The sequence below is a fragment of the Vigna radiata genome, chromosome 8 (genome assembly GCF_000741045.1).
Source record: "Vigna radiata var. radiata cultivar VC1973A chromosome 8, Vradiata_ver6, whole genome shotgun sequence".
Taxonomy (NCBI): domain Eukaryota; kingdom Viridiplantae; phylum Streptophyta; class Magnoliopsida; order Fabales; family Fabaceae; genus Vigna; species Vigna radiata.
Genome location: NC_028358.1, coordinates 38,272,832 through 38,283,919, shown reverse-complemented (window position 1 = coordinate 38,283,919; position 11,088 = coordinate 38,272,832). Strand labels below are relative to the sequence as shown.

At 33.9% G+C, this 11,088-nt stretch overlaps 2 protein-coding genes across 4 annotated transcripts; one reads left to right on the top strand and one right to left on the bottom strand.

The window, feature by feature from the left end:
• Window positions 1-1,038: 1,038 nt before the first annotated feature.
• LOC106769639 (dihydrolipoyllysine-residue acetyltransferase component 5 of pyruvate dehydrogenase complex, chloroplastic) lies at window positions 1,039-5,428 on the bottom strand. The gene is made up of 7 exons (XM_014655343.2): window positions 4,589-5,428; window positions 3,803-4,075; window positions 2,812-3,003; window positions 2,627-2,714; window positions 1,792-1,862; window positions 1,595-1,678; window positions 1,039-1,482 (listed from the first exon to the last, which is right to left on the bottom strand). The coding sequence occupies exons 1-7, from the start codon at window positions 5,156-5,158 to the stop codon at window positions 1,378-1,380; spliced, it is 1,383 nt and encodes a 460-aa protein (XP_014510829.1). The 5' UTR covers window positions 5,159-5,428; the 3' UTR covers window positions 1,039-1,377.
• Window positions 5,429-6,460: 1,032 nt separating this feature from the next.
• Window positions 6,461-10,266, top strand: LOC106769769 (tetratricopeptide repeat domain-containing protein PYG7, chloroplastic). Of its 3 annotated transcripts, none has more exons than XM_014655515.2 (6): window positions 6,461-6,764; window positions 7,248-7,335; window positions 7,640-7,700; window positions 8,921-9,213; window positions 9,427-9,573; window positions 9,758-10,266. In XM_014655515.2, exons 1-6 carry the CDS (start codon window positions 6,574-6,576, stop codon window positions 10,043-10,045), a joined length of 1,068 nt encoding a protein of 355 aa, XP_014511001.1. In that variant the 5' UTR covers window positions 6,461-6,573; the 3' UTR covers window positions 10,046-10,266. The 3 variants fall into 3 exon arrangements, with proteins under 3 accessions (XP_014511001.1, XP_014511002.1, XP_022641195.1); XM_014655516.2 differs by having other exon boundaries at window positions 6,632-6,764; window positions 7,193-7,335; XM_022785474.1 differs by having other exon boundaries at window positions 6,632-6,764; window positions 7,193-7,335; window positions 7,636-7,700.
• Window positions 10,267-11,088: the final 822 nt, after the last annotated feature.

Genomic DNA, 11,088 nt, shown 5'->3' with positions numbered 1-11,088 from the left:
TTTTTCTTCAAAGCATTCTTTTTCATCTGCTTTGCTTCCTTCTCTAAGGACTTGATCAGAAGAGGCCTTTGGTGAAATGTCACACATTTTGGAGAAGGTGAATTAGGGTTGTGTATCCATGGTCTGGCTAGTTAAAGTGAGGATTTTTGAGATGTTAGAGAGATGGGAATGATGTGAGTCTGGGTTTGATTAGGTTTGTAGGGTGGGTTTGGAGCAGATTATTGTTTTTTTGGGAGGGTTTTAGTTCAACTGCTGCACAAAGCTACGTTTATTGTTCACTATATATTAAGTATGGGATTATTCATTTGCTATGAAAGCCTAAACCAATGTACCCATTTCTTCATCCACTATCAAATCAATAATTGCCAATTCACACACTAGAACAGAAAGTAAGGTAGAGTGAAAAATATTCCTAAAATATTGGACTCAATTTTTCCATTCATAATTTAAAACAAAAAATTGAAATTCTTTAGAAATTTAACATTATTCTAATGAAAAATTTGAAATTCTTTACAAATTTTTTAATTTTGTTATTATTAAAATATTTTTACGCTTAAAAATTGTGATTCGCCCGTTCTTAATTTTTACGAAATCATGAAGCAGTGTTTTTAAAACGGGGTCGGTCTCCTTGATAGTGACACTGGTTTAAAATGTGTTTAAGTAATTATGTGATATGTGATCCTATGTGTGTGATGTATTCTGATGTCATATATTTAAATGACATGGTATTTCGTGTCACGTCCTCATTTAATAGTAAAAAGTTAATGAAATAAATTAAAATAGAAATTTTTTTATTATCAGAGCTAAAATAATAAAAATATCTAAGAACCAAGACGATAAAATAAGTATATTTAAACTTTTAAATATTCGTCTTTACTGTTTACACTACCCTGTTCATATGCAACAAACATTGCTTGATATTTGGGCCGATAAATTTTAGTAAAAATAAGTAATAATGTTTTTCATTAGTCCAAAATCAGGAACTTGTGAATGGGATAAACTTGTTTGTGGAATAAAAACTGATATGTAAACAAACTTTTACTCTCGATCACTTTTCAAGATTTGGAATCCAAAATAAGTTGTATGCTTACATAAAATTATGTGCATTATTAGATAATAATGAACATCCCAAATAAACAAAAAAAGAAAAAGAAAAAGAAGCAGCACTAAAGAAAAATTGTAAATGACATTTTCGACTAAAAATATGTTGTAAGAAACCACAGCTCAACTTTTCTATTCAAAACTCTTGGCAAAATCCCGAGTGAATAGTAATTGACTCCTCAATTTCTGCTTGTCAACAAAGAATAACTCTCACAAACCTGATGAGAGGAATCACACCCAGAAAAGGAATGATCTTTCACTTTGTTAAGAATGAGACTAAAAAGTAAGATCTTTGGGGTCCTCAATAATCAATGAGAGTGTTTGCAAGAACGAAGCCAAATCAGCGCCATAGATGACTCGGTGATCAGCTGTGACATTGACCTGCAAATTTACACTTGTTCAATTATAGGAAACAAGTCTGGAACTGGATTTATGTTTTTCTAACAACAGCTAAGTCATAGTCCTATGTATGCAAATGTCAGGACTCTCGTACCTGCATTTGGTTCTTCATGCCAATGCGACCATCCTTGGTAGCCACAACAGTTGGCTGTGATGCTCCAACTGCCATTATAGCTCCCTACACAATAAATCCAAAGAATTATAATTTTCGTGTTGCCCATCACTAATCGAATTGGAACATTTAGTCAATCTCTTGCAATTGCAATATTTGACCACAAGTAAAGCACTCACAGTTCCAGGTGGCAGAATAGCATCAAATCGATCAACACCAAACATTCCCAGATTGGAAAGAGTGAAAGTACCTGTAAGAAATAATAAAAACAATTAGTGAGGATGGACAAATATCCAAATCAGAGTTCTTAATTTGATCCAATTGGATGTCAATGTTCAACCATTACAAAGGGCACTAATTCTTCAGGTAAATATCATAGATCTGTATCCTGTTTCCTCAAGAGATCCCCATAACAAGAACTAGAAAAAGCAAATATATCAGGCAGAAGTGAAGTAGTCAGCACTGATAGTCCATACTAATAAGGCCACTAAGACATCAATAACACCTTGAAGTTCAGTGGCTCCATTAAATTGGCAAGAATGTCAGAATGATATGACCTTTAAAAATTTTGTAGCAACAAAAGTAGCAGTCAGAAATCCAATTTTAAATGATTGGCTATAAACCTTATTATTAAACTGGCTGGGTCATATATTCATTGATTTCACAGTTGCAATCCAGTCAAATAACAAGACTATGTAGATGATAATCCATCAATGCATCCCAATCCAATTTTCATACTGATATTAACTTTAGACACGTCTGCCCAGTGCACACACTAATGATGAACTTGAACTCCAATATTGTCATTCATATTTTGAAACTATGAGCTTTTCTTTTCTTTTCATTCAAAGATATCTCCTATGTATGTAGTGATAGACTTCTCAATTCTAATGAAATTAATAAGAAGTCAACAATCAAAATTTCTAGACCCTACCTACAATTTTCAAGGATTCAATAATAAATTTGAAAATTTGCTAAGATGCAGAACAAAACCAATAAAATACATATAAGTACCAGTGTTGTATTCATGAGGTTGCAGCTGCTTGGACCTGGCCTTATCAACCAACTCCTTCCACTTTCTTGACAATGAATAGACATCAACCTACAACATACATTAAATATACCTTTTCACAATTAAGAACCATCTTATATTAGAGGAGAGAGGATTAGAAGCTGATCACATTAGAGTATAAAAAAACCTTATCAGCATTCTGAAGTACTGGTGTAATCAATCCTCCATCTGTAGCCACAGCAACTGCAACATTGATGCTGCTATTATATGTAAAGCTATTACCATCTCTACAACTAGAGTTGATAACAGGGTGTTTGACCAGTGCAAGCGCAGTAGCCTTGGCAAGCAATGCTGTCATAGTAACTCCCTTTGACTTGATCTGAATTTTTTTAAAATAGAATCAATCAATTTGGGTATGAATCCAGAACTCCAGGTTACTAGGTATAAATAATTTAAAAAGATGAAGATATCAAACTATCAAATGCCAGTAGCATGTTCAAATAACAAGGAACGACTTCACAAAGAACGTAACATCATACATGGCTAGTATTTTTACACTTGACCACTTTTGGTAACAATTTTCTTTCCAGCTTTTTCTACTCCTTTTTGTGTTATGTGAAGATGCAATTGACTCTGTCAATTACTAAACCCCCATTCATTACAAGAAGATTATGCCATTAAAGATACTATTGACTACTCAAATTGGATAAAGTGCCCGTTACATATTAAACACAAAGGTCACGGGAACCCATGTGATATTTATCTAGCATCAATCATAATCACAATCACAACCATATCTAATGATTTAGTGGTAGAACATTCATATTTAGTACCACATACAAACTACAAAGTATGTGAATTCCCCTTTTTTCACCCTTTTATGGTTGAGTGTTAATCTCTAAAAGCACCAAGCTTTCAACAAAATGCAGAACCAACAGAGTTTGAAAACAATTGGAACACTCCAAACAGTAAAAAAACCAAGCACAAAAGATTTGTAATAATAGTATAATCTCTTCCTTACACAGTATTGCAACATCAAACTCACAAAAGTACCACAATAAACATTGAAAAGAAAACCAACATGATATATCAATGTGATTTAAACAACTAGAATAGAATTCAATGCAACCACACTTAACGCATTGCACATCCGAATTGATTGCACATTCAAAGCTCACCTTCTTGTACAAGGCATCAAGTGCATCCGTGGTGATAGTGTAACCAACCCTGAAAGTGGGAACTGCCAAACTCTCCACCATGTTTCTACTCACAGCACTCTGCATTGTAGTGAAAGGCACCACGGACCCCAACTCCACCCCGGCAGGTGTTGCACTCTTCCCTGGTGCTGGTGATTCTACTGCTGCAACATTCCCAGAAGCTGCAAATGCCTCAACATCTTTAGCAACAATCCTCCCCATCGGTCCAGTTCCCACTATCCTCCCTAACTCCACCTGTTGGAAAACATGTCAAGAGCCCAAACGATCAGAAAAAATGGAAAGAACAAGAAAATGCTGAAGATGTAAATGTGATAGATGAGTAAAGCTCTTACAATTAGGTAACATGTACTGGACAAAATGCAACCAAGACCTTAGTAGATTAAACTTCTTATTAAATACTTATAAGAGAAAAAATAAAAAGGTAAAATAAATTAAAATTCTCTCAGTTAAAATCAATTAAACATCTCTTATAACTTCTTTCTCGAGTTAAAATTCAACTCATAAGAAAACAAAATCATAAAATAAACAAACATCTCTTGTATCTTAAAACCTACACATGCATTTCAATTTTTATAGAAACTCTTCTACCTTCTCTAAATGTCTCCAACTGGCAAATGTTGAGCAGCACAAGTTAATTTTAACTTACAGAACAAGTTTGACTCTTTTTTGTGTATTATTTTCTTCTTATCTAGAAATTTAGGTAACGATCTAACTATTACACAACCGCCTAACCAACTATAAAATCACCTTCAAATCCTTGGCGAGCTTCTTCGCATAAGGTGACGCAACAATCCTCTTCCCTCCCTCCGAAGCAGGATGACTGGACACTACGACCGGAGCCGGAACCGCAGCTGCGACGGGCGCCGCAACCTTCTCCGGTTGAGACTCCACTGGCGGTGAAGGTGCAGGTGCAGATGCAGGTGCGGGCGCGGAAGAGGAAGAGGATGCTTTGGACTTGGCTTGTTCAATCTCGTCCTCGGTTTCAGCAAGGAATGCGATGGGGGATCCGACGGCAGCGACGCCACCTTCCTCGACGACGATGGCGGCGAGGTAGCCGTCGTAGAAGGTCTCGACGTCCATGTCGGCCTTGTCAGACTCAACGACAACGACGCTGTCGCCCTTGGAGAGCTTGTCGCCCTCGGATTTGGTCCAGGAGACAATTTTACCCTCCGTCATAGTCGAGCTGAGTGCCGGCATGAAAATCTCCCGGATCTTGGCCCGAACGACGAGGGGAGACGTCGTTTTGCGGTGAGTAACGGTGGGGCGGCGAAGCGAGGAGGAGGAGGGGACGAAGGAAGTGTGGAGAAGGTGAGCCATGGCTGAATGAATGAAAGAATGAAAATGGCTCTGGATTTGATTGATGATAAACAAAATGAGGACAATGTGTTAGTTATTCAGTGTTAAGTAGAAAGGGTTTTCCTCGAATTCATCGAAAGGAGACGGAGCTTCCAAGTTCCAACTCTAACCAAACCAAACCAAACCACACAGTCCGATGTTATATGTTAGTGTTAGTAACGTTGTTTTAAGTGTAGGTTCATCTATGTTTGCAGTTTAGTACAAAAGTCCTGATAAAACAACATATATAACATAAAAATTGCAATTTAGTAAAACAATAGGTCAGGTAATCAAAACTCAGAAAAACAAAAAGTAATTTATTTCTATGAAAAAACCTTTCTCTATTTCCAATATTAAACTAAGCAATGCATTTAATAAACTACAATTTAAAACATTATAGTTTATACTAGAAATATATAATTATCAACCAGCCACAACTTCAAATTCTTAAAAAAATAATAATCTTAAACTTAAAATTCTAAAAAATCATGAATTGCATTACTTATTTAATAAATCACTATTGTATTACACGATATAATTAATTCAACATATAAAAGATACTAAATTAACTATTTAAGAATAATAAATAGAAGGGAGTAATCACTTATTTATAAGTATAGATAAATTATTAGGATAAAGTGTCACAATATGAATAACTGTACCACATTTAATAAAAAATTATTTAATTAATATAATAATCAACGGTAGATTTTAACATGATAAATTCTAGCATACCATGAGAATGTTTAGAGTGGAGGAAGAGATTAAGTTGGATGTTCAACAATAAACATCAAAGATTTTCTAACTAAAATAAATTGTAATAAATAAACAAGTAGGGTTGTTATTGGATGTACATTTTACATATAATCAAACATTTCTAGCCAAAAAAATGAGAATAATAATTAAAATTACACATTAATATTATAATATTTTAATAAACAGACATTTTTTAATCTTTTATGGTATATACTATATATTATGAAGATATGAAATGTTTTTTATTATTATAATATTGGTCTCTGTAGTTTTATATGCGAATAATTTTAATATATATGTAAATAATAAATTTGTTCCATTATTAAAATTAGATAATAAATTACTAAAAAAACTATTTTTAAATATATAAACAAAAATCAAACCATTAAAACTAGAGAATAAAAAATATTACTAAAAGATAAAATCCAATCACTAAAACCATAAAAACCAAGATTAAGAATAAAGAAACAAACATATATAATGTAATAGAACAATATGTATGAAGTTTAGTATAGAAAAATCGGGAAAGGAAAAGGATAAATGAAGAAGGTAATGTAACAATGATGTTCCCGTCCAAGGTGGCATAGGTTGCTGGAGCAGGATAACCCCAACCGGAACAACTAAAAAAGCATAAACAGAAGATGGGTGGTTCCATTTTCACTCACTTCCTCCTTCTCCCTTCCACTTCTTCTCCCTCTCTTTCCACTCTGTTCCCATCCAAGTTCAACGACTCTGTTCCCTTCACCCTTTTCTGCAACCAATTCCCTTCCAAAGTCTCTACTTCCTCCCCTTCCCAATTCTCACATCCTCGTCGTTACTCATGTTCTGTAAAGTAATCCCCTTTCCTTTCTCTCTTTAATTTGTACAATTTTTTATCTCTTACTTGCAAAAGATTAGAGCTTGAGCATCGTGGGTTAATGGGGTGCCTCATTTGCCTCTTTCTTCAATGCTTCATGTAAATGTTGTTAGTGTTAGTGGTTAATTTTGTTCAAGAGAGTACTGAATTGGGTGACTATGTAATTGGTCAGCACCAACCAAGTTAGTTTTATGTTGGCTACTGCCTCTAAAGAGTACAATTTTGCGGTTTCTAACAAATTTCTGCTAACAGTGGAGACTGTGTTGCTAGCATTTATCTTTTTGTAATAGAGTGATTTATGTTTAAGTGCTAGAGGTGATGAATTTCTAGATTTGTAGCGTGATACATATTCGTATGCAATACTTTCAGTTTTGTTACCCTCTTAAAGGCTCTTGTTTTTTTAGTGGTTCACAGTGGTGTGATGCATGGATGAATATTAACTTAGAGCACTATTTACAGAAAGGTAAATGCCTTCGGAATTCAGCAAAAAGCTTCCATACGACATGGAGACAATCTTGATGCAGTGAAGAGCGGGATTTTGCTGCAGGTTGTTTAACTTTCACGTGTTTTACAACAAAATTAAGCATTTCATTACATCCATTATTGAATCTTGTATTCCAATACACCTTTCACCTTCATAATCCGATTCTCCTACTCCTTCTTACAGTCCTAGTTGATTCATTGATTTCTCTTTTATTTTGGTGACAGAAATCAACTCTAGGTCTTGTATAAATATGATTCATTCTAAATACCATTATCAGTTTAACTTTAAAGCATTCTCATTATTCGTGCCCTTTGTTTACTCCTTAAGTTCTGGATACTAATCTTTTCTTTCATCTGGACGAAGACAGAAGTTTCAAAGGAAAATGCCAACGGAATTCCTTAGTACCCTTTTCAACAAACAATTTACAAGTAATTCCCTATTCTCTGTTACTAATTTTATCATTCGTAACATGTTATTCCGTATAACGAGTGAATTGGTCTAAGGTGTAATGGAAAAATATTTAGTCTTAACGTGCTGTTGTTTCTCTAGAATTAAAAACTGACCATATGATGATCTGAGGCTATCGTGCTAAAATTTTGATAGACCTCTGAAGCATTCTATCTATGTAGTGATCAGCAAATACTCCGTTATTATACCAAGATAAGAAATTGACAAAAGAAATGATAATTAGGTTTGTTGAGATGAACAGCATGACAAATTATATCATGCAGCTATGCATGTAGATTTACATGTTCGTTGGTCAATTACATTGAATATAATGTTACTGATATGGATGTACTTTTTTCTAGTTGAGAAAAGTCCCCCATCTGTGTTTGACTTTCTGCTACTAATGGACTTGGTTTAAGCTGTGTTATTTCACTAATTTGAAGTGTGTTACACATATTTGTTTTTCAGTAATATGATTTGCCCCTATCCCTTGCTTGTATTTGTTGGTAATGGGCGTTTGAATCTTTTGTTCTTGTAATTGATCTTCAAGCTGCTCAATGTGTTAACCATCCATGACACATCATGGAATTGGGGTTGGTAACCCTCTTAATTTGTAGGGAACCAAATCACTATCCCATTTCTTATTCTCTTTTTGTCCCACCAATAAAAAAATTACATTTCTCCAAGCAGAAAAACTAACAGTCAAGATATAATTTCTTCTAACCCTAAGATGACCATAAATTTATGATTCTTCAATACAATTAAGTATAACTTATAAACAATAATTTGGATTTAAATTAAGAAAAATACTTTGGAAAGTATTTTAATTATTTTTGTTGCATAAGAAAGCCAACCCACCTTGAATGGCTAGGGGATTAAGGGAAGGGTCGAACCTGTCCTTAAGAAGTGTACAAATACAATGGGCTAAACAATTGGAATGGATTCAATCATTCAACTCTATTTGACAGCTGTAGGTAGCAAAAATAATTATGATATTGTCATTAAATTTGATTATGTTGATTGTTTTTAGCATCAAATTGCTGAAACTGATTGGGTAAAATCTATGGAAAATTTGTGTACCTTGTTAATTCTAAGCATTCCGTTAAAATTGGTTCAAACATTTGGGCAAACGTCATCAAATTTTGTTTTAAAGTTGAAATGGTCACTTGAGACATTGCCCTTTTTTAATTTTCTCTTGCAGGATTTTCAGAGAATGACTTTACAACCAAACATCTTGAAGATGGTGCAAGATCATCCAAATGGGTTTCAGCATTCTTGTTTGGACAAACTTTATCAGTGATTTCTCCTGATGTTTCATATGCAAGCAGCTCAATGAAGATAAATGAGTTATATGAGGTTGGAGAATTGTTTGATTTAAGCATCCAACTAATATACTTGGTATTGCTACTGAGTTTGCTGGGGACCGGGACATTTTTTGTGATTCGCCAAGTTCTTGTCCGCAGAGAACTTGACCTATCTGCCAAAGAGTTGCAGGTAAGAACCTATGCATCTTCCCTTTGGTCCTTTAGATTATTTCTTGGGCAAGATACATGTTGTTAACCTCAAAATGTTTTAGACCCTGAAGCTCTTTAAGTTTGTTTTCTCTGGTTTGGTACCTTAATAAAGATTATTTACACAAGTGCAAGCCATTTCGAACTAGATGTTTTATGGTCCTTTGTCCTTACTCCTGTTCTTTCATTGTCTCAGGAGCAAGTCAGAAGCGGTGATGCTGGTGCAACTGAGCTTTTTGAACTTGGTGCAGTGATGCTGCGAAGGAAATTTTACCCTGCTGCAACCAAGTACTTGCTTCAAGCAATTGAGAAATGGGATGGGGATAATCCTGATCTTGCTCAGGTTAGAGGATTTGTTTGATTGCAACCATTGTAGTTTCACTCTTTATATCCATTCATTCATGATTTTATAGTTTGTAATAATTTTCTTATCAACAATAAAGAGTATGTTGGTGGTGCTCCTTTCTTCTTCTGATATGACTTGTTAACAACTTTAGTGATTACTACATAAACCAAATCATCAATAGGTTTACAACGCTCTTGGTGTAAGCTATGTCCGCGATGGAAAAGTTGACAAGGGAATTGCTCAGTTTGAGACAGCTGTGAAGCTTCAACCAGGCTATGTCACTGCTTGGAACAATCTTGGAGATGCCTATGACAGTAAAAAAGATTACAAATCAGCTTTGAAGGCATTTGAAGAAGTCCTACTATTTGATCCTAACAACAAGGTTGCAAGGCCTAGGAGAGATTCTTTGAAGGGACTTGTTGAAGCAGCCAAAGGAGTTACCGTCACAAAATCAACTGAGAAGAAATAAGTGCTATTATATCAACTACACAATGACCATGCCATGGTTGAATACATAGTTTTCAATAACTTGGCTCTGTTGGAAGGAATTTTGGTTCTATTGCTGTAGTTACTATAAACTAGCAAAGCAAATGTAGTTTAAAGTGCTCAATTATCTAATGGTGCTGATTGTGTTTTCACGTATGAAAAATCCTCCTTTTATTTTTAGTTATTTATCTTACAAAATGCTCATTTTCGAACCTTGTTATAGTGGTTCCTTTCATCATTATGTCATTGCCTATATCATATATTTTGAATTATTGTAGGCGTGCTGTGTATTGGGCCTCCACTTTGTCCTTCTACCATTGGAAGTCTAGAATATGACTTTACTAACTAAAATAACAAAGTTTAATTTTTCGTAAAAAAAGATAAGAAAATTATATGATGACTTTTTGAGATTATTAAAGTTAATAATTTTAGTATGTGTGATGATTTATTATTGAAGAACAGTGCAAAAATTTAATAGTATCTAGATTACTCTCTAAAAGCAAAAATAGTATTTCCGATATTTGTTGTTTGATATTTTAAAAAGGTGAGATTCCACAACAATTTAAAAAAGCTTAGTAAAAAGATGAACAGTAGTTTCATAGGTATAAAACTTTTGTTTTTTAAGTTTCGAAAGTACATTCTATTATTTTAATAACTTATAAAATGTAAACCGATTTGAATTGAATGATTCTGTTAACAAACAATTACAACCTGAATTGATAAATCTATATAATCTATGTAAAGTTATAAATAGATAACTCAACATTATTGGCATTCCTCCCCCATAAAACAACCCCACCTTAAATTAGAAAGCCACTACGTATGTTTAGTGGTGTATATATTGTAATAATAAAAGAAATCTATATAAACTTACCACAAAGACCCACTAGTAATTTCCCCATTACTTCAAAATTACTAGCAACTTCTAATGCATAAAATATTACATAACATCATAAATATCATAACAGCAAATAAAAAAAATTGAGATAAATAAATAAAAAATTTAATATTGATGGGGAGGATTAA